At 38.0% G+C, this 23351-nt stretch overlaps 1 protein-coding gene across 1 annotated transcript in view; it reads left to right on the top strand.

The window, feature by feature from the left end:
• Positions 1-23351, top strand: part of dnah10 (dynein axonemal heavy chain 10) — a 35143-nt gene that overhangs the window by 4614 nt on the left and 7178 nt on the right. The window contains exons 10-61 of the mRNA XM_044111338.1: positions 80-262; positions 378-548; positions 949-1125; positions 1228-1371; positions 2358-2524; positions 2616-2767; positions 4309-4473; positions 4561-4768; positions 4853-5009; positions 5093-5572; positions 5656-5814; positions 5896-6012; positions 6886-6988; positions 7072-7250; positions 7341-7552; positions 8025-8181; positions 8307-8540; positions 9808-9930; positions 10018-10251; positions 10759-10982; positions 11066-11335; positions 11430-11613; positions 11706-11840; positions 11955-12107; positions 12777-12965; positions 13140-13286; positions 13510-13701; positions 13806-13924; positions 14001-14159; positions 14536-14671; positions 14756-14878; positions 14964-15095; positions 15225-15441; positions 15524-15643; positions 15762-15907; positions 16868-17020; positions 17106-17366; positions 17441-17613; positions 17696-17789; positions 17921-18088; positions 18224-18412; positions 19146-19317; positions 19398-19601; positions 19672-19752; positions 20452-20649; positions 20768-20929; positions 21046-21220; positions 21457-21638; positions 21842-21978; positions 22077-22294; positions 22471-22692; positions 22838-22985. Of these exons, the coding sequence (XP_043967273.1) occupies positions 80-262; positions 378-548; positions 949-1125; positions 1228-1371; positions 2358-2524; positions 2616-2767; positions 4309-4473; positions 4561-4768; positions 4853-5009; positions 5093-5572; positions 5656-5814; positions 5896-6012; positions 6886-6988; positions 7072-7250; positions 7341-7552; positions 8025-8181; positions 8307-8540; positions 9808-9930; positions 10018-10251; positions 10759-10982; positions 11066-11335; positions 11430-11613; positions 11706-11840; positions 11955-12107; positions 12777-12965; positions 13140-13286; positions 13510-13701; positions 13806-13924; positions 14001-14159; positions 14536-14671; positions 14756-14878; positions 14964-15095; positions 15225-15441; positions 15524-15643; positions 15762-15907; positions 16868-17020; positions 17106-17366; positions 17441-17613; positions 17696-17789; positions 17921-18088; positions 18224-18412; positions 19146-19317; positions 19398-19601; positions 19672-19752; positions 20452-20649; positions 20768-20929; positions 21046-21220; positions 21457-21638; positions 21842-21978; positions 22077-22294; positions 22471-22692; positions 22838-22985 (9105 nt within the window). The remainder of the gene's footprint in view (positions 1-79; positions 263-377; positions 549-948; positions 1126-1227; positions 1372-2357; positions 2525-2615; positions 2768-4308; positions 4474-4560; positions 4769-4852; positions 5010-5092; positions 5573-5655; positions 5815-5895; positions 6013-6885; positions 6989-7071; positions 7251-7340; positions 7553-8024; positions 8182-8306; positions 8541-9807; positions 9931-10017; positions 10252-10758; positions 10983-11065; positions 11336-11429; positions 11614-11705; positions 11841-11954; positions 12108-12776; positions 12966-13139; positions 13287-13509; positions 13702-13805; positions 13925-14000; positions 14160-14535; positions 14672-14755; positions 14879-14963; positions 15096-15224; positions 15442-15523; positions 15644-15761; positions 15908-16867; positions 17021-17105; positions 17367-17440; positions 17614-17695; positions 17790-17920; positions 18089-18223; positions 18413-19145; positions 19318-19397; positions 19602-19671; positions 19753-20451; positions 20650-20767; positions 20930-21045; positions 21221-21456; positions 21639-21841; positions 21979-22076; positions 22295-22470; positions 22693-22837; positions 22986-23351) is intronic.

Raw genomic sequence — 23351 nt, forward strand, 5'->3', positions numbered from 1 at the left:
TTAATAAAACCCAAGTTTACACAAAAACCCTATGTATAACTATACTGGTTTAAAAAAAGCATTGTTCTGGATGGTTTAGGTCTTGGAGGAGTTCAACAATGTCTTTGGTCCAGAACTGAAAGGAGACAGACGCGTTAACGAGTTACTGAAAGAAGTGGACGAGCTAGTTTTGCCCTTCCAGGAAGTTACCTTCAACCCTTTCAGCATATCAAAGAAAGCCAGCTGGAGAATGATTATTCAAGATTTTGAAAATACAATCGAGGTCAGTTAAGAAAATTCTAAGTAATTGTAACAATTTGCAATACTGTTTGATTTTGTGAAAATGCACTTATTGTTTGCTGCCTCCATTTTGTCAAGCTGATTCTTTTTTTCTTTAGGGTATCGACAAAAAGGTCATCGAGTTCGTTGATTTGTCTTTTAACACTCTACACTTCTCAGCTGCTGCCTTTGAGCTGCTGCAGAAATTCCAAAAAATCAGCACTAGAAAAGCCATCAACAACCATTTGAAGAGAAAATTTAATGATATCCTGACCCAGTACTGCAGAGAGGTATTGTACTTTGAATGTAAGGAGCTGATTGCTTTGAATGCTGCGTCGGAGGGTCATTTTCATCAAAGCCTCAACTGCAGAACAGTTGACACAGTCCAAACTGAATTAAATGTTGTTCAAACGGTTATGAAATGTAATTTCATTCAGTTCTGTTTAGTAACCGTACAAAAAGGGGAAAACAAGGAGCATAGCTCGTCCACTCAGACACTCACACTCTAGTCACCACCTACCATGATGCCACTGTCAAGCAGTGGACATTTAAATACTGAGCTGCTAGCAAAACATTCACATCTCCAGGGACAGGGACTACTGTAGAAATCAAGCTTTTCTTAGTGTTTGATCACTTTTTTGTATTTATTTTTAATAGACTCTCAGCAAGCATGTTTTGTTCCTGTTCTAGGTGGATAGCATAAGTGAAATCTTCGAAGCAGAGAAGGACCATCCTCAACTGACAAAAAATGAGCCTCCTGTTGCTGGAGCTATAAGATGGGCTCGAGCTCTTGCCCGCCGCATCAAAAAAACCATTCTTCCCTTCCTGAAAGTTCCAGAAATGCTCGACAGTGAACAGACATTATTGGTGAAGCATTTTACAGTGTCATTTTTTTTTAGACTAACTATAAATGTTCAGGTAGCCAACAAGTACTGAAACCCTTTGTGACCTCTACTCTATTGCTCTTAGGCAAAGCGCAAGTATGAGAAAATGGCACTAGAGCTGAAAGCCTACGAGACGATTAAGTACGAGTCTTGGCTTGAAGAGACAGAGGGCAAATTATTATCACTAATGAAAAAAAAATTGCTGACTGCTAAAAAAACCGAAGAAGTGGTAAGGGATGTTATTTATGACGGAGTATTAGGGCCAGGCTATGAGGATTATTATTATTATTTTTTAATTACTAGAATAAAGTCCTTATATCAGCAGAATAAAGACGCAAAATTACCAGACAAATATAGTTAAATTCCGAGAAAAAAAGCTGATTTAATGAGAAAAAATTTGCACAGTGTCAAGAGTGGGATTAAGTGCCAAGAATTTCCTCATTTGTAAAACTGATACTATAGCATAACTTTAAATGCTCAATATTCCTCATTTAAATCTTTTGTTATTTTTTATGAGGGAGTTCTCATAAAACTACTTCATTCTCCTAAAATTCTGACTTTCTTTTGGTAATATTACAACTTTAGACTCACAATATTTGTCTTTATAATACAACTTTATCGTATTATTACAACTTTATTCTCATATTTCAGGTTTATTTTTGTATGACTTTATAACTTTATTCTCGTAACAATCTACAGACAATCATGGAAGAAAGTTCTTTGTACTGAGCCAGGTTCTGTTGGAGGTTTCTTCCATTTAAAAGAGAGATTTTCCTCTCCATTGTTGCTACACTGATGCTCGGTACAAGGAATTTCCTCAACACAATGTGAGTGATTTTCTGCTGCTTGTCCAGGAGGAGTGAATGCTGCAAGTCAATGACATGATGTAATCTGCTGGGTCTCCTTAGATATAAATTTTTAAATGACTTTGACTAGTTATCTGAGTTTACCGCACTCTTTATAACTAGAATCAATTGGAATGCCTGTGTGGCTGAAATTAAATTACTTTTTTGAGAAGTTCCTGGAGACCACATTTGTTGTGAATCGGCGCTATAGAAATAAACTGAATTGTTACGACTTTATTCTAGTAATATGATCTCTTTTTTTTCTTAGCTTGGCCTTGATACTCCATCATAGTTACTAAATTAATACAAGTATTAATTTGTTTTATTTTAAAATGTAGTCCTAAAAGAAATGCCTTCTTGTCATTTTTAGGATTCAAATGCACCTGAAGCAAGCCAGAAAAAGAGTCTGAAATACATTGTAAATTTTGCTCCAGAAATTAGGAAAATAATTTCTGAAACAAACTACCTTGTAGGTTTGGGCTTCTTTGTGCCTAAGCTGGCTGAAAATGTGGCTCTTCTAGAAAACACTCTCATCAGGTGATGGCTTTCACTAAATCAGATCTTATTCAAATTGCTAAAACCACACTCTTCCATCTGCCTCTTCACATAAGTTGATTTTAATTTTTAGGTATGTGGACGATCTGAACAAACTTGTCAGGCGGTATCATTCTGTGATGGATTCTCTGAGCGAGGCTCAAGTCACTATGCTGGAACCACAAATACAGGAAGTCACAAAAGGGATGCAGTATGGATGCAAACGACTCAACTGGAATTCTTTGGGTACTTTAATTCAGAAACCGCCACTTTATTAGCTACTTGGTGCTGGTTCTTAGTACTCAGGACTCACTTTTTTATTCAGAACTGTCTTAATTGCTTGTGGCATTGACTCAGCAATTTACTGTAAAGATTTCTTAGAGAACATACCTTATATCATCATCCAGATACAATTACCAGCTGTGCATTCATTATGAGAATGCAAAGACCACAGACCACATCCCTAAGTGTTGAGGAGATTATTGGAGCAGTGTGAATATCTATCGTAACCTTATCATGTTCAAAGAAACTTAAAGATGGCCTATGTATCTTGATATAAAAATATTTTTTACATAGTTGGGAAAACTGTCATAATGTTGTGACAGTACAATATGAGAAAGATAATCTGTGAAAAGATCAAGCTCCTCCGTCTCTTCCCCAGTATTACTGTTGACATAATGCACCTCTCCTGATCAAAAACAACCAATCAAGGCCAGGAGAATTGTCTTAACGCCATCAATTATCCTAGTGTATGTGCCGCTCAATGTGCTAATGGCAAAGAAACAATTTACCTGTACAGGAAAACCCTTTATCCGTTGTCATTGGATAAACAATGACAGCGAATGTGTGTGTATGTGTGTGAGAAAAAGAGAGATCACCATCTAATCTAAACAAGTTAATCAAATACATAAAAACACTAGAATATCAATATAATATGAAAGTTATTCAACAAATGGATAGAATATGTAGAGAAGGACCAAAAAAATCTTGGAACAAGTGCAAAACCTATGGTCTTTTGCTCATTTGAAGGCCAGTAAGTAAAATGTAACATTTCAGACAATATTTAAAAACCACCATTGATGGCAATACAACAAAACAACCTAAATTTGGAACCTAATATCTCCACCCAAGACACCACACAAAGGTTGAGAATCAACACTGCAAATGTAGTTGGCCAGGCACTGCAAGTAAATCCAATCCATCTCCAACTCTCTCTGTTCTGGCAACCCTCACTGCTTGTCCAGCTGGCTCAATGAGTTCCTCTCCTTCAGGAGCAAGTATCAAACCATGACACAAATGATAAAGTTAAAACTAATTGAATAAAAGCACTAAAAATCAATGTCATTATTTGTTTGCGTTTTTCAATCTGGAAATTATATTTGTGACTGCACCTGCTCATGTTCTTTCTTAAAGGCATTAGGGTGTCAAGAAAATATCCACCCCATTGCACACCCCACAGACTCTACTATCTGAATACTCACTGACTTTTCTGGCACTCTCCAATTTTTATAAGCCTGTAGTATGCCTGGGCAAATTGTTAATATTTAAAAACAAAAGTTCCAAATGCCTTAATTTCCTTTTTGTACTTAATCTGGCACTTAGTTTGAACTTCAGCAAGCCAACTTCACAACATCTGAATTCCTAAGTTGAAAGAAGGACAGATTCCCTTTTGCTGTGAACAAGCAATTAAGCAAGTCTATCTGAATAAGTGGTCAGTGATTATATATGTGAAAGATGATATATCCACATTGGGGAAATGTATATGCATGATATGTATTTGGTTTCAGGTATACAGGTCTTCATCAACGAAGGTTTACAGAACCTCTCTAAATTTGAATCTCTGGTCAAGCAGATTTTGAACAATGAGAAGGAAATAGAATCCAAGTTACAGTTAATAATGATGTCCAACATGTTAAAATTTCCAGTACCAGAATCATCAAGTGATGTACCAGGTAGAAGTATTTTATTTATTTGCTGTATGAATAAGTCTTTTTAAGAATGTGAAAAGCCGTATTCATATAGTGTACTCTTTTTCAAAGGTCTCAAGGAGTTCTGCAGACGCATTGAGCTTGAGCGGGTCAAGACATTGGTTTTACCTATTAGTAAATACACTGACATTGGTTTCCTCATCACCAAGACTGAACATTTGATCCTGGGAACCAGCAGCGGAAGAGCCAAATCTATGGCAAATTACTACACTCACTGGGAGCGCAAAGTGTTTGACTCTATAGTAAAGATGGTGGTGAGGTAATCACTTGAAATATATTTTGTTAAAGTCTTATTCTCCCACAGTTCTGTCTGTCCTGTCTTTCATATTGACTTTGCTTTAAGGAGCATTAAAGAGTTAGACATGGCGCTCCTGGGAAAAACACCTTTGTTTCAAATTGATGCCATCCTGTCTGCGCCCAAGATTGTGTCACAGCCCCAAAGTAACGAAATCTATTGGGTGATCATGCAAAGCATTAGAGATTGTATTGAGTGCACTAAAGTAAGGTCATCACAATTTTTAAGCTATTTTATTAAAATGAAAATTATTTTCTTTTCTAACTGTGGCCATATGTCTATGTTAAGCGGTTTCCACGGTGGATGAATGGGACCTGCATCGAATGCCCACCACAGCAAGTGCATGGTGAGGAGGAGTTAGTAACAATATCCTTCCTTAGCGATGTCTGGCTTGACCCCTCGCTAAAAGAGACTGCTACGGCAACTTCTGAAAACATCAAGCGACTTCTTCTCTCCATGGAACGGTACCTAAACACCTGGAAACACTATCGAGCCCTTTGGGAAAAGAACAGAACCATTGTCAATGAAACGTTTGCAGCAAAGAACCCATCCTGTGCTATGTATGATGATAAGCTACAGTTCCTAAGTAACATTAAGCATAAGGTGATGCAGGAACCTCGATTCAAGGCCAAGTACAGTATCTATCTGAACTTGGAACCACTGGTGAACACAATGCAGGAACTCGCTGATTCCTGGATTACTTCGCTTAGTAGCTTTCTAAATAAGCCTGCTAAGGAGGATCTCTTCAACTTGAAGGACGAACTCATGGTGCGTTTTTCAATACATTCAATGATTCCATGGTCACAATTCTTATTTTCAATAATAACATCTGTGTCTGCAAAAACAAACAGCAACTCGACAAGAAGCTGAAGAAAAGCCCTGAGACGTTTGATGACCTGAAGAGTGTGCTGTCCACCATTTCAGACATTAGGGCCATGTCTTTGGATGTGGAAATCAGATTCACTGATATCCAGGAAAAATACAGAACTCTGGCCATGCACAACGTGAAGGTAATGTGTCAGATATTTGACTGCTATTGAAAAAACTGCATTGTTTAACTTTTTAAATGTATTGTCACTCTTGCATTCTAGGTGGGCGAAGATGAACAGGATCTAGTTGCCAAAATTGCGCGTATTTGGGATGATCTTTTTGTTGAAGCTAGAGAAGTGGATGAAAGTCTAGCAGAAGTCAAAAAGTCATTTACTGATGTAAGTCATGAAAAACTCAAACAAACCACAAAAAAATAAAAACTAATTTTAACAAGTTTTCCTGCAAATGTATTCATACCATTTGAAGTGTTGATGTATCACAACATAAACATTCAATGCAATTCGAATTCTATTTTATTCAACATTACATAACCAACAACAAACTTATAAATCCAAAAGAAATGTTTGGAGTGCAACAAAATTAGTGATTAATTATAAAGAGCAAGTACAAGAATACATGAGGCTTGAATTTTTACACAAGCAAAAATTTTAAGTCCAGTAGTTAAAACTTGTTAAAACAAGTGACATTTCTTTATTCCCTATCCATCTGCTCTGGACTTTATTTATGGTATCAGAGTAAAGGAAGCCTAATATAAAAGTGTTAAGTATTTGTTCTTGTAGAATGTTCTAATAGCCTTGTAGAAGTTTTGTTCCACTTCACATTTACTCATTGCTTTGTGTTGAGTTATCCCAGTAAAATACAGCAAAGTTTGTAGCTGCAATGTGGGCTTTCAGCTCTAGTGCCATTTTCTCATACTTGCGCTTTGCCTAAGAGCAATAGAGTAGAGGTCACAAAGGGTTTCAGTACTTGTTGGCTACCTGAACATTTATAGTTAGTCTAAAAAAAAAATGACACTGTAAAATGCTTCACCAATAATGTCTGTTCACTGTCGAGCATTTCTGGAACTTTCAGGAAGGGAAGAATGGTTTTTTTGATGCGGCGGGCAAGAGCTCGAGCCCATCTTATCAAATGTGATCAAATGTGATGAGATCAATAAGTATGAATACTTATGCCAGGCATTGTACTTTGCAAAGTTATACCTATGTAGTACCCTATGAATGCACTTTCTGTTCTCTGTGTTACTTTTAAAGATTACAAAGAACAAGATTGAAGAATTTAAACAGGAACTGCTTATTTTTGCTGAAAGCTTCAACCTTCACGGTCCTGGATCTGTGGGAGATAATTTGGATAAAGGTGCTTGGATTATTCATGGTTTTGTAATTTCTTTTTTTTCTTTTTTTCTTTTTTTTATAATGCTATGCTATTCTTGTTTTCAGGACTAATATTAATGGCCAATTATGAGGCAAACTTAGCCAAAATAGAGGAAGAACGGCATGACCTCACCAACGCCGAAAAACTGCTAAACCTACCAGTCACCATGTATCCAGAGGCTACCAAGATTCAGAAAGAAATGCAAGGATTAAGACAGATATATCAGGTTTTCGAGGCCCAGAAGGTGGGACAGTGCTGCTGTCAGTGAAGACCTGAAATTGCAGGATGAGCTTGAGGTTGTCAAGTTGTTCATGAGATGGTCTGTTTTTTTTAGAAAGCAAAAGCAACGTGGTCTGAGACGTTGTGGGTTGATTTAGACATGCAGGTGCTACAGGACGGCATAGAGGGTTTCATCAAAAGATTTAGAAGGCTGCCTAAATATGTGCGGACTTTACCCGTGGCCTTCTATCTGGATGCATGTATGAAGGAGTTCAAAGAATCTCTGCCGCTTTTGCTAGACCTGAAGAATGAAGCCCTTAGAGACAGGTTAGTGTGGATGCTCAAGATTCCATGTTTTTTGCATTTAAATGATTAAATTCCATCATACTTTATTATTGTGTTTACACAGAATGTTTAATTATGGTCAATAAATGTATATATTACTGAAACATTTGGTTATTTCAGTAACTTAGTTCACTAAGCAAAATACATTATGTAGGTTAGTTATACAGACAGATGTTTTGAAGCGTTTATTTCTTGTAATTCTAACAATTTTCCACACAGTTTTTAAGATTAGACTATTCTATATGACCATTTAAAAACAAATTTTTAAAACAGAATTGTGAGCTTAATGAAAAGTTATTTTAATATTTGTTTAAACATAGTTATTTTCAAAAGGTACATTTAAACTGACAAAAGAGCCTCAGCGGAACACCTATTCTATTTTATTGAATATGAGAATATTCCCATAATATAATTGAGAAGAGAATAAATTTTTGAGCAAGTTTTTATATTTCAGACACTGGAAGGAGTTAATGGAAAGGACCGGTACCAGGTTTGAGATGAATCCAGAGAACTTTACTCTGCAGAACATGTTTGCTATGGAGTTGCACAAATATGCTAATGTGATAGGTGACATTGTCACCTCTGCTGTAAAAGAGCTGAGTATTGAGAAGGTAACCTTCCCTCAATTTAATAGCTGAACTTCAAATTTGATCTATATTAGTTTACAATTGAAACTAATAATTGTTGGCAAATCATGTAATGCATGTTTTTGCTTTTTTTATTTGTATGCTTTTAGGGAGTGTTAGCAGTATCAGAGACCTGGGACAATATGAGATTTAACGTGCAGACGTATTTCAAAGGCACCAAGGAGCATGGTGTTATCCTAGGTGCTGTAGATGAGATCCTACTGAATGTGGACAATGATGTCATGAACTTACAGAGTATGGCTGGCAGCCGTTTTGTTGGACCTTTCCTTAATGCTATACAGCGGTGGGAAAAAGATCTGTCGCTCATTAGTGAGACAATAGAGGTGGGTACACCCCTCTTCCTATTTTTTATGTTTCTCTTTGTTATAAGCACACAACATGGTATGTTTTATTAGGGTTTAATGTGACAAGCCAAAAAAAGTGAAAATGTTTGTGAAGTTAAAGGGAAATGATACATGGATTTAAATTCCATTCATCCATCTTCTTTAGCCCATATTTTCCTCTCCCCAGTCACTTGGGCCACCTCCTCTGGGGAAACACAGGGCGTTCTCAGGCCAGCCGAGAAACATAATCCCTTCAGGGTGTTCTGTGTCTTCCCCGGGGCTTCCTCCAGGTTGGACGTGCTCAGAACACCTTACCAGGGAGGCGTCCAAGAGGCATCCTAACCAGATGCCTGAGCCACCTCAACTGGCTCCTCTTGACGTGAAGGAGCAGCGGCTCTACTCTGAGTCCCTCCTGGATGACTGAGTTTTTCACCCTATCTCTTAGGGAGAGCTCAGACACTCTGCGGAGAAAACTAATTTTGGTCGCTTGTATCCCTGACCCCGTTCTTTTGGTCATGACCCAGGGCTCATGACTGTAGATGAGGGTAGGAATGTAGATTGGCCAATAACTCAAGAGCTTCGCTTTTTGGCTCAGCTCTCTCTTCACCAAGACAGACAGGTACAGCGTCCGCTTCACCTGTCAATCTCCCGCTTCATTTTCCCTCATTCGATCCAGAGATACTTACTTCCTCCACTTCGGGGAGGACATCCTCCCTGACCCGGAGAAGGCACTCTACCCTTTTCTGGCTCAAGACCATGGCTTTAGATTTGGAGGCACTGATCCTCATCCCAGCTGCTCCACCCTCAGCCCCGAACCGCTCCAGGGAAAGTTGTGGATCATGCCCTGATGAAGCCAGTAGGACCACATCATCTGCTAAAAGCAGAGATGCGATCCTAAGGCCACCAAAACATATCCCTTCAACATCTTGGCTGTGCCTACAAATCCTGTCCATAAAAGTAACGAACAGAATTGGTGACAAAGGGCAGCCTTTGCCGAGTTCAGTTCTCACCAGAAATGAGCGATGCAGACCAGACTCTGGCACTGGTTGTACAGGGACCTAACAGCCCATATCAAAGGGCCCGCCACCCTATACTCCCGGAGCACCCTGCTCTATCGCATGAAATCTAAGTGCAATGCAGTAAATCTTTTGGTTTTAATGTTAACAAAATGTGAAACAGTCAAGGCATATGAATCTCTTATTATGGCAATGTATAAGTCTTTACTGTATCCATTCAAAGGCAAACTGACAGAAAGGTCTTTTTATAGATATGGCTGGTTGTACAGCGAAAGTGGATGTACCTGGAGAGCATATTCATTGGTGGAGACATTCGCTCGCAGTTACCTGAAGAAGCTAAGAAGTTTGATAATATTGACAAGAAGTTTAAAGAAGTAAGCTAACTTTGATATATTTTTGATCAAAGCAGAGTATGTTGTGAATGGACTTATCCAATTAATATCTTTTTCAATTATTTGTAGATAATGACTGACACAGAGAAGATTCCAAATATTAAGCATTGCTGCCTGGGTCCTAGTCGGCTAACAGACCTACAGGCCTTGAGTATTGGTCTAGAGAGGTGCCAGAAGAGCCTCAATGACTACCTGGACTCCAAACGAAATGCATTCCCACGTTTTTTCTTTATCTCTGATGATGAACTACTCAGTATTCTTGGGAGTAGTGACCCTACTTGTGTTCAGGAACACATGATCAAGGTGACAGGTCATTTCACAAGATAAACAAAATATAAATCCTTATTGTTAATATGATACCCCTGTTATACTTGCAGTGTATTTGAAAAACATTATGCTATAAGAAAGTAAGGCTCCCAGACTGCCTTCAAATGAATGTTACACAATTTGATAATCAGAAAAACCTTCCTTCTTGTGACGTAGACTAAGTGGGTATTAATATAGCCAGTCATAGAACAGCTGGATTGAGGAATTTTCAACCATTTGATTAGAAGGTTACATACAAATTTTACAGTGGAATATCATGAAAAGGGATACATGAACTTCATAGACACCATACAGGTTGATTGTCCACAAATATAATACATCTCCCTGTGCTGACCCACACTGAAGGTGTTTTTAAATTCACCAGCATACTTGGCAGAAAAAAAGGCAGTTCACTGCTCCTATAGAGAAGAAGAGAACAACTGCTCACCATGTTTGTAAAATGCTGTTACTGATGTTCTTTTTTTGCCTTTATTGTTGCACAAGATGTACGACAACATAGCGTCTCTAAGATTCGAAGTGGAAACCAGTGGCGAGACAGTAGTTGCTGCTATGGTGTCTGCTGAAGGTGAGGTGATGGAGTTTAGGAGCTACGTCCCAGTGGAGGGAAGGGTGGAAGAGTGGATGTTGACAGTACTTCTTGAGATGCGGAGAACTAACAGGCTTATCACTAAGGAAGCAATCTTTCGCTATTGTGAAGACAGGAGTAGGTAAGTGTTAACACATAGAGAGCTTACAGGATTTCTCATGAACAAACAGGCTGGAATAAATATCTCATTCCCATGTTCATCAGGGTAGAGTGGATGCTTCTGTACCAGGGTATGGTAGTGCTTGCTGCAAATCAAGTGTGGTGGACCTGGGAGGTTCAAGATGTCTTTAAAAAGGTGAAAGATGGAGAAAAATATGCTCTGAAGTACTATGCTGAAAAGATGCACCGCCAGATTGATGAACTTGTTACACGCATCACTCAACCTCTGAAGAAAAATGACAGAAAAAAGATTAACACTGTGCTCATCATTGATGTCCATGCCAGAGACATTGTGGACAGTTTCGTGGACAACAGGTGAGCATTCATATTTCAACCTAGTTAGCACAATGTTTCATGGTTAACTCAATGATAGTACAAGATTTGAGTAAATATATCGATCTTTTTGCAGTATAATGGATGCACAAGAGTTTGAGTGGGAAAGCCAACTGAGGTTTTATTGGATCCTGCAGCATGACGACCTGTTTGTTCATCAGTGCAGTGCCACGTTTTCTTACGGCTATGAATACATGGGGTTGAATGGTCGACTGGTTATAACTCCATTAACTGACCGGATCTACCTGACCCTCACACAGGTCCTAAGACACATTGAAATACCTAGAGAGACACATGGAAAGCTGTGGTGTGTTTCTAGTGGCAACTTAAGAGCTGTGCATTTGTGAAACAGGCCCTCTCTATGTACTTGGGTGGAGCTCCTGCTGGACCGGCTGGTACAGGAAAAACAGAATCCACCAAAGATCTGGCTAAGGCTTTAGGCCTGTTGTGTGTGGTTACAAACTGTGGTGAGGGCATGGACTACATGGTAGGCGGCACACATCAAGTAACATGCCTAGATACTTATTTATTATTGTGATGGTTTTGTATTTAAAAACATAACACTGTTTTGCACTTCAATGCCTTTCTTCTTTGTGCGCAGGCTGTTGGGAAGATCTTCTCCGGTCTTGCCCAGTGTGGTGCGTGGGGCTGCTTTGATGAGTTCAATCGAATAGATGCTTCTGTGTTGTCAGTTATTTCTTCTCAAATGCAGACCATACGCAATGCTCTCATGTTACACTGTAAAACATTTCAGGTAAATCAGTTGTTATAATGAACAAGTTTAAAAATAAACAATTTTTTCATCAATCTGCAGAGTACCAGTAATGCCCTTGAGATGATCCTTGAGCTATAACATTAAAATTACAAACCTCAATGTATTTTATTAGAATTTTGTGCAATAGATAAACACAAAGTAGTGCATAATTGGGAGGTGAGGTGAAAACATTTGATTTTAAAATTCTTTTTATAATTAATATTATGAAAAGCTTGGTTTGAGTTTATGTTTACACCCTTTACTCTAATTTCTCTAAATAAATTTCTGTGTAATTAGCATTCATCTAACTTGTAAATGCAGTCCACCTGTATTAAATAACTAACCTTTGTTTGCAAAAACGAAGGGTAAAATATCAGTTCAATCGATGTATAATGCAAATTATAACACCTTTTACAGATTGTTTTTCAAAACAGATTTTATAGCTCTTTTTTTCCTCTACAATTTCACACTCCTTTTTGTCTATCACATCAAATCAGATTGCTGTACTTTAATCCTCGAGATTCAGTATATCAAAATGTTGCCATATCAACTGCTATATGGATAGCTGAGCAAAGAACAGTAACAATTTGGGGATTTTGCACATACTTTTGGCAATGACTAAAATGGGTTTTAACATGCTTGAAAACTTCCTCCTTATCCTATGTTCAGTTTGAGGGACAAGAGATCACTCTGGATGACCGCATGGGCATCTTCATCACCATGAACCCTGGTTACGCAGGACGTACAGAGCTCCCAGAATCAGTCAAAGCCCTCTTCAGGCCTGTGGTGGTAATTGTTCCTGACCTCCAGCAGATTTGTGAGATAATGCTCTTCTCTGAGGGATTCCTATTGGCCAAGGTAACCAGATAACAAAAAATAGAAAAATTATTTGTTCATGATTTAGTTCTTCCCATATTGACTATAAAGGGAATATCTTAAAACCCACAAATCAGAGCTATGTTTGATTTCCTAGATTGTTCAAAAATACAAAATGATTAATGAAATGTAATTTTTTTATATTGTTAATTTTAGGTGCTTGCAAAGAAAATGACAGTCCTCTATAAGCTCGCTCGTGAGCAACTATCCAAACAGTCTCATTATGATTTTGGCCTTCGCGCTTTGAAGTCTGTCCTGGTGATGGCAGGAGAGTTAAAGAGAGACTCACCGAACCTGAATGAGGTAGTTACAAGGATTGTTGCTTGTGGTTTAAATTTCAGTCAAGAATTTTTTTTTTTCTGGTAGCAAAAAAATCATTTCCTGTGTAAATGCATACAAACTTGAATGGAAAAATTGAGGATTTTTAAAATTAATATATAACAACTAAAGTCTACAAACATTTTATTACTTTTAGGTTTTTTTGTATACCTTTGTCATTTAATTGTTGCATTTCTGTGTTTAACAGGACGTGGTGTTGATGCGCGCTCTCAGAGACATGAATCTGCCAAAGTTTGTTTTTGAGGATGTCCCTTTGTTCCTTGGTCTGATCTCTGACCTTTTCCCGGGACTTGACTGCCCTCGTGTTCGCTATCCCAACTTCAATGATGCTGTTGAGAACATACTGGAAGAGAACAAATATATTGTCCTACCTAACCAGGTGTTTCATCTTACCCATAGCCTTCATTGTTTTACCCATCAACGCTTTGAAGTCTCTTGTCAAAGAGACATTTTAAAACTTTGCTTTTACCCGGATTCTGGTAGGTGGATAAAGTAGTACAGATGTATGAGACAATGATGACCAGACACACTACGATGGTTGTGGGCCCGACCGGTGGTGGAAAATCTGTTGTGATCAGCACGCTGTGTCAAGCTCAGACTAGGTAAATGTCAATATAGTTTCTTCATGTGGATTATGATTATGAACAAAGGTTATTTTCTATTTTCTCTCCTAATCAGAATGGGGCTGCAAACAAAGCTGTATCCACTGAACCCTAAAGCCATGAGTGTCATTGAACTTTATGGAATTCTTGACCCAGACACTCGAGACTGGACTGATGGGATTTTATCCAACATCTTCCGTGAGATCAACAAGCCTACTGACAAAAAAGAGCGAAGGTAAATATACACTGCCTTAAAAGGTAGTAGCACCGCTTGAACATTTTCACATATTTTTACATTGCTACCACAAATCTTAGTGTATTTTATCAGTTTTATGTGATAAGCACTGGGTAGCAGACAATTATGGAGCAGAAGGGGCCACTTGGTTTTCAAACTTTATAGAAATGAAAATCTGTGGTGCATATTTTTATGTAGTCATTCCCAGCAAATACTTTGTGGGGTCAGTTTCTGTTGCTTATACAACTGCTCATTACTTGTATGTCTCTACCTGCTTTGCATGTGTAGAGATTTTTGTTCATTTTTCTTTTCATAATAACACAAGCAAATTATATTTCTCTAATAAACTTCTTAAGCCATTGCATTGGACTTCCAGGTACATCTTGTTTGATGGGGATGTCGACGCCCTCTGGGTTGAAAATATGAACTCGGTAATGGATGATAACAAGCTCCTCACTTTAGCTAATGGAGAACGGATTCGTTTACAGAACCATTGTGCACTGCTGTTTGAGGTTTGTTTGTATTTACATGTTTCTGTAAGCAGAATACCTTATTTGTACACTATTAACAGGTCTAGCAAAAATCTGCCATCACAGGTCGGCGATTTGCAGTATGCTTCCCCTGCTACTGTCTCTCGCTGTGGGATGGTGTTTGTTGACCCGAAGAATCTGCGATACACTCCATACTGGCAAAGATGGGTGTCTAGTCGACCTGAAAAGGTTTTTAGAATGATTTATTCAGTATTTACTGTATTTTTTAATTTTTTAAAATGTATTTCTAATAAAAATATTATTTATTTTTTAGGAACAAGAGACTCTTGTTGGACTGTTTGAGAAATATGTGCACAGCTCTATTGACATGATTATAAATGGTATGGTTGACGGTAAACAGGAAGAGAAACTGGAAACAGTGGTCCCTCAGACAGACCTGAATATGGTAGGTCGGCTTATTCTTAAATATGTTACTGCATTGACGAAATTTATAAGAATACATTATTTAAATTTAAAACCAGTTTGACGTTAAGGCTGTTTCATTTCACTTTGCATGTTTTGATCATCTCTTCAGGTCACTCAGTTGTGCTTGACACTGGATGCACTGCTGGTGGGTGATGATAGCAGCCCTGATCTCCTGGAGTGTTACTTCCTGGAAGCTCTTTACTGCTCACTGGGAGCCACGTTGGTGGAAAGTGACAGACTCAAGTTTGATGAGTTCATCAAAAGACTTTCCTGCTTAACCGCTGTGCACGATCCAAATGTACTGGCGGGGCCTAGTGATATCCCAGGTAAGAAGCCGCAAGGTATCCTTTCATCTGGAATAGAATACATAACACTTCACAAATATGTCATATTATTGCCTTCATGCAGCATACCTCCCAACTCTGTTTGATTTCCATTTTGATGGTGTTCAAATGAAGTGGGTTCCCTGGAGCTCCCTGGTAGAAAAGTACATTCACAATCCTGAAATGAAGTATGCTGATATTCTGGGTAACAGTTATTTCTCTGAGCAGTATTTGCAAATGAATATTTGAAAAAAAAAAAAACTTAACGAGTTTAATATTCAAGCCTTTGAGGTTGGCTCTAATTTTTTTTTAATCTTATTTAGTGCCAACTATTGACACCACAAGGGCGAGCTGGATCTTGGAGCAGATGGTGAAGATAAAAAGACCAGTCTTACTTGTTGGAGAATCAGGCACTTCAAAGACTGCCACCATTCTTAACTTTCTGAAGCATATTAGTGCTGATACATGGGTAATTTCAGCTTTAAATCACTCAATCATATAATGCATTTGAAAAGTTTTCATACTCTTTAGATTTTTTTTCCTCATGTCACAATCGCAAAATATTGTATGTTTTAATGTGGGTTTTAATTGATAGATTAACAAATGTGGCACATAATTGTGAAATGGAATTAAACCAAAATTTGATCACATAAAAATCTAAGGAGTGTTGTATATTTATATTTACAATCCTTAAAATATGTTGTACAACCGCCATTTGCTGACATAAACTGCAAGCCTTTTGGGTTGTGTTTAGAGATTGAAATTTTAGCCCACCGTGCAAAATAGCTCAAGAGCAGTAAGATTGAATAAAACACATGTGAACCCACAGATCTTTAACTGGATTAACTGTCTGGACTTTGTCAGGGTCATACTAACACATGGACGTCTAAATTATTCTATTGTAGCTCTTAGTGTGTTTGTTGTCTTAATGCTGGTAGGTGAACCTTTGCTCCAGTATCAGGTCTTTTCAACATTAAACAATGGAATATTTTTTATAGCCTAACCTAATTTTAACCTTTCTCAAATCTTCAGCCCTGACTGGTTTTCTGTATTTCTTGGTCTTCATGATGATGTTCACTTATGTTGTGAACATCTGAAGCTTTCACAAAACAACTATATTTATAGCTGGAATAAATTACACACAGAATAAATGTACTTTTAGTTGAGCTCTGGAGGAAAGTGGTTTTTGGATTTTATTTAGGAGCATTAGAGTAAAGGGGTGAATACAAGAACACCTCATACTTTTCAGATTATATCTGGGAAATATTAAAAGCAATAAATCTTGCAGTTGACAGTTTTGTGCTTCTTTGTGTTGATCCATCATATAAAATGTATCTAAAATACATAGATGTATGTGAGCAAAATATTAAATCAGCCACAGCACAGAAATCAGATGTATAATCTGATTAAAAATTTAATTTCTGTTTAGATTAATCTGATCATCAACTTTTCATCAAGAACAACCTCAATGGATCTGCAGAGAAACTTAGAGGCTAATGTGGAAAAAAGGACCAAAGATATATATGGTCCTACAATGGGGAAGAGACTGCTGGTATTTATTGATGACATGAACATACCAAAGGTATGTGCTCCAACATATCTACTAAATCACTTGTTATTTACGTGGTAGTGAAAGTATAAGAAGCTTTCCTTTTTTTACTATGCAGGTGGATAGCTATGGGACACAACAGCCTATTGCACTCCTGAAGCTGCTTTTGGACCGAGGTGGTATTTATGACAGAGGAAAAGAACTTAACTACAAAATCCTGAAAGACCTTGGCTTTATTGCTGCCATGGGAAAGGCAGGAGGGGGTAGGAATGAGGTGGATCCACGCTTCATCTCACTCTTCAGCGTCTTCAGCAGCCCCTTTCCATCCCTGGAGTCTCTCCGCCTCATCTATGCCTCTATTCTCAAGGGACACACCAAAGTACGTCTCTGTTTTACACACAGAACATCACCATTTCATGTCACTCTATTAAAATGCTAATGGGGGTATTTTAGCAATTTGAGGATGCCATTCAGAAGGTGTGTGATAAAGTCACAGACTGCACCCTGGAACTCTACAACCTCATCATAAAAGATCTTCCACCGACTCCCTCCAAATTCCACTACATCTTCAACCTCAGAGACCTGTCAAGAGTCTACAACGGAATGGTTCTCACCAAACCAGAGATGTCTGATCTGTTTTATTTACCTACTCAACTGACAGATTAAGAAAGATCTGCCTTCCAAAATGACCTCCTGCTTTTCTTACAGATTTGTGACTGTCACCCAGTTTGTGCGTGTCTGGAGAAATGAGTGCTTGAGAATCTTCCATGATAGACTCATTGATGAAACTGACAAGACGTTGGCAAGTTGAATTAATTTTACCGTAATTGATTGCCAACTTTGTGTATCGTAATTGTTTTTAGATCCAAATCTTTGAGTGTTTCATTATTGTTTATTATGTAGTTGTCAGCTTTTAATATATTTTCCCAAAAGGTCCAAGGTCACATAAAGAATCTGGTCGAAGAACATTTTAAGGCAGAAATGGAGGCAGTGATGAGCAACCCAATACTTTTTGGGGACTACAGGAATGCGTTTAATGAAACTGAACCCAGGGACTATGAGGACATTCAAGACTATGAAACCTCAAAAGCAATCTTTGAGGTAAGTCCAGTGACATAAAGGAGAGTTTTGGCCTGCACCAAAAGTTCTTTCTGAATTTCCATATTGTAATAATCCAATACTGTGTGCCATTAGCTACTACCATGCGTTACCCACTATTTTCTTTGCACTCTGCAGTTTGTTCTTGAGGAATACAACGAGACCATGTCAAGAATGAACCTGGTACTGTTCGAAGATGCTCTGGAACATCTGACTCGAATTCACCGTATCGTCCGTATCGATCGGGGCCACGCATTGCTTGTCGGAGTGGGGGGCTCCGGCAAACAGTCCCTCGCCAAGCTCGCTGCTTTTGCTGCAGAGTGTGAGGTTGTAATATATTTTCTACTTGCAATCAAAAACCAACAATGCATATACCATAGTTTTTAATTGTAAATACATAATACTTATGTATTTACTGGCTGAATTCTATTAAGAAATATCAAATGTACATTACCCAACTACCCAACCCTCAATTCTGGTTCGAATGCTATAGTTTTCTTCAAATCAAATCAAATCAAACTTTATTTGTATAGCACATTTCAGCAGCTAGGCATTTCAAAGTGCTTTACATCAAATCAAACACAAAAAATACAATGCAACATAGAAACAACAATAAAAACAATATCAAGTCAGATTCTGTCAATAAATTTGCAATCAACTAAGATAAAATAATCTTGTTCATCTGCTAAGATGACTAATATAACCTTATTCATACACAAAATTGTTCATACGCCACACACTTCTTTGTTTCATATTTCTTCATGTTGCAAATAAAATCCAGTCTATTTATTGGAACTGTTTGTGAGAGATTAACATACATGATTGCAAATTAGAAAGAAGACATAAAATATAAAATTATATTACAGTTACAGCTGCAAGTATTCTGGGTGTGTGTCTCTACCAGTATTTCAATATTTAAGGACAAGGAATTGCCAGTCATCAAAAAATGATTAGGTTATTTGAATTGAAAAGAACTGAAGTTTTGCACAGAAAAGAAGAAATAAAACATGTTTAGAGATTCACTTACGACTTGGAGTAACAGAAGCAAACTTTGTGTCAGGTGTTTGAGATAATACTTAGCAGAGGATACTGTGAGACCAACCTCAGAGATGATTTGAAAGGCTTGTACTTGAAGCTTGGCATTGATAACAAGAAGATAGTATTCCTCTTCACGGATGCCCACGTTGCTGAGGAAGGCTTCTTGGAACTTATCAACAACATGCTCACCTCAGGTTTGATAAATCCCTTTGACCAAGACAGCAAACATCCTCTGAAGTCATGAATAATCATTAATCAGAAAGTCTCTTTTTAGGCATAGTTCCTGCACTGTTCCCCGATGATGAGAAGGAGTCTGTTCTCAACCAGATTCGTGAAGAGGCTCTGAAAATGGGATCAGGTCCCTCCAAAGAGAGCTTGTGGCAATACTTTGTCAGTAAAAGTGCTAACAATCTGCACATTGTATTAGGCATGTCTCCAGCAGGAGACACTCTAAGGACACGCTGCAGGAACTTTCCAGGTGACATGCACATTTAATTTTTTAAGGTTTTTGAAATTCATATTACTAATTATGTACAATTTGTTCTAAGGACTAATGAACAACACTGTGATAGACTGGTTCCTCCCATGGCCTCCACAAGCATTGCAAGCAGTGGCTCACTCTTTCCTTGGTATGTTATTACACATTTATTTTCTGAATGAATTTTTGGGGAAAAAAAACAAGTGTTTGTTCTTCGGCTGCTGCCTCCACAATCCGACTCCTGATAGGAAGAAGAAAGAGGGAGGGATTTGTTTCTATAACTTTTACTTTTTAATTGTAATCAGGCATGCCCATAGTAGTGATTAAACTCATTTCCATGCTTGCCAATCAAAGAAAATCATGAGTGAAAGGCAGAATTTATTGACTGTCTTTTGCGTACATCTATGCAATGCACAGTGGGTACCAAAGATATAAGAAGGGAGTCTGGAGCCCATAAATTGAGTTCATGAGGTAAAAATATATGAGGTGATTTGTCCATTGAGTTGGCTCTTTGGTGAGCCTTGCTTACCTGTAATACATTAAACGTGTGAGAACAACTGTTTATGACTAAACTAAACATAAAATGCTGGTAGCATTCAGACATGAGGTTGCAATTTCCGCTCTGGTTATGTCCAGCATTTTTCCCGTAGGTAGAAGCACTCGCATCTTCCAGAGAAACTGTGTCATAACAATAATATTAAAGAAATATGAAGTGACTCTTCAAGTCTTAATCCTCTCCTCATATTCATTCTGATTTTGGTGGTTTGGGTTTACCGTCCTCCAAAATTGTAATTGTCAAAAGAATGTCACTTCACTCTACCTCTTTCATTTGGTGTTTGTTTTTCTACAGGTGAAAATCCAATGATCCCTGATTCTCTCTCTGTGGCAGTCATAGATTATGTGTGCATGGTTCATACCAATGTTGAAGAGTACAGCAAGATTTTCCTGCAGAAACTTAGACGATATAATTTTGTTACTCCAAAGAACTACTTGGACTTTATTAACACCTACTCCACTCTCTTGGAGGATAAAGACAAATACATTTTAGGTAAGAAGATATGGATATAATATTAAGCATGAAACTTGGTTTGGTGGACCAGTACCAGCAAACGGCTTTGTATTAGTACGTTACTGATCATTTTAGAGGCTGTTCTTTACATTTGTAGCTCAATGCAAGCGCTTAGAGGGTGGGCTGGATAAACTGAAGGAAGCCAGCGATCAGCTGGCTGAACTGAATATCAAGCTTGCAGATCAGAAGATTGTCCTTGCTGAAAAGTCCCTAGCTTGTGAAACCCTGCTGGAAAACATTGCTGTAAACACAAGTGTAGGTCAGTAAATGCTTGCATCTTTTAACTACGAGCTCTAGAGGTCTATGAATTTATTATGTATGGCTAAAAATAATAACCTTACAGTATCAACAAACGTTTTTTTTTTTTTCCTTTAGCTGAAGAGAAAAGAGCCTTGGCTGAAGACAAAGCTAAGGAGATCGAAGAACAAAACAAAGTCATTGCTGTTGAGAAGAAAGAAGCTGAAAGTTCCTTGGCTGAAGCAATGCCAGCATTGGAGGCAGCTCGTATTGCCCTGCAAGACCTGGAAAAATCAGATGTGACTGAGATCCGGTAATCTGAATTTTATTTTTTAACTAAATTATTTGTAATAATGATAAAAACTGTTCGGATTCCAAAATTAGCCAATATAACCAGCTGCATTTTAAGATAAAACATAGAATAGCCTAAAAATTGTGTGCATGGGCTGAAGTATTGGACAGATATTAATCATCAGAAACAATATTTTAATTATTTCATAATCAGTCCTCTTCTGTTGACTGTCTCTTTCTCATTGGTACTTCATTTAGGTCTTTTGCTAAGCCACCTAAACAAGTGCAAGTGGTTTGTGAGTGCATTCTGGTGCTGCGTGGCTACAAGGAAATCAGCTGGCAATCAGCTAGGGCAATGATGTCTGAAGCCAACTTCCTTCGCTCCTTAATGGAGATGGATTGTGATGCCATAACTAATCCTCAGGTCAGGACAGTCAAAGGTAAGATGGCTGCATGACATTCGGAAAACCTGCTTTAAAATGCGACTTAACTAACAATGACGTTTATTGATAGATTTATTCAACACACTCATGGTCCACGTAGACATTGAAACAAAGACATAATACACAACATCAGCAGCAAATAATGTCTTAACAGCAATCCACATTTAACTGTAAATTGTTACATGATTCAACCCGATCAGGCTTCCTAAAGAACCTACAGACAAGTTTGGAGGAAATGCAAGCCATCAGCAAAGCTGGCTCAGGGATGCTCAAGTTTGTGGAAGCAATCATGGGCTACTGTGATGTCGCCAAGGAAATTAAACCAAAGAGAGATAAAGTAATTCAGTAATCCTTTCTTTTGTACTTTTGCTGTACTGCATAAAAAACAGTTGGAATCAAAATTACATCATGTTTTTTTGTTTGTTTTGTTTTTAGGTGGCACGCCTAGAAAAGGACTTTTTTCAGAGCAAGAAGGAACTGGAGCGCATTCAAAAAGAGCTTACAGATATCCAGACAGAGTTGCAAGGTCTTAAAGAGAAGTACGAAGCCGCTATCCTGGAAAAGCAGAAGCTGCAAGAAGAGGCTGAAATCATGGAGAGGAGGCTTATAGCTGCTGACAAACTCATCTCTGGACTCAGCTCGGAAAATGAAAGGTTCAATTATACAAGAAATACAATTGTCCAAAAACATTACATTCACATGCCAGAGTCAAAAGATATTAGCTTAAATGAACTCTAACTTTTTGTCGCTCTCATATTTGCTATATTTTCTAAATATAGGATATGTTTTTAATCTGAATATCTGTTTGACCCTTTTTTACGGACCTTAGGTGGAACAGAGATTTGGACGAGTTGAGGGAGAGGCGTGTGCGCCTCCTTGGGGACTGCCTGGTGTGTGCCGCTTTCCTGAGCTACGAAGGGGCCTTTAGCTGGGATTTCAGGAATGAAATGGTGTATCAAATATGGGTTCAGGATGTGCAGGAGAGAGGCATCCCCTTGAGTCAGCCTTTCAAAGTGGAAAGCCTTCTTACTGATGAAACAGAGATCAGCAGGTGGGAGATAAAATAAGAAATAGAATCCACTGTGGACAAGACAATTTAAACCTTGTCAACAGAAAAATCTTGTATAGATCAATTAGGTTTTTTTTTAACTTAGTGGTGATCAAAACTAACTGTGCCTTTTGAACCTATGCAACAGATGGGGCTCTGAGGGTTTGCCTCCTGATGAGCTGTCTGTGCAGAATGGAATCCTGACAACAAGAGGAAGTCGATTCGCCTTATGCATCGATCCTCAGCAGCAAGCATACAACTGGGTTAGAAAGAAGGAGGAAAGCAACAATCTCAAGGTAAGATGTTACGTGCAAAAATACCTCCAAAGTTTTCATATAAATTTTCTCCATTTTTGCAGTCGCACAGGGGAAAAAAATAACTAAAATGGGAAGCTTCTTATTCTCACTCATGTTTTTATATTTGCTGTCACAGAAGAGAGCAGTTTTAAATGTTTTTTTTTTGTCCACTCAGTTTTTTTATGCTTTAGCCTGAATGCAACAATTTTATAAATGAAAAGGTTCATTTATATATTACTTACTTAAAGGATTTGAGAAGATGTGATGGATCTTTACAAGGCTAATGCCCCTAACTAGATCACATTTTTCTCTCATGAAAGGTGATTTGAGTTGCAAATTTTCCATTTTGTTGTTCTTAGCAACAGT

Source organism: Gambusia affinis, linkage group LG03 (genome assembly GCF_019740435.1).
Source record: "Gambusia affinis linkage group LG03, SWU_Gaff_1.0, whole genome shotgun sequence".
In the NCBI taxonomy this organism is placed as follows: domain Eukaryota; kingdom Metazoa; phylum Chordata; class Actinopteri; order Cyprinodontiformes; family Poeciliidae; genus Gambusia; species Gambusia affinis.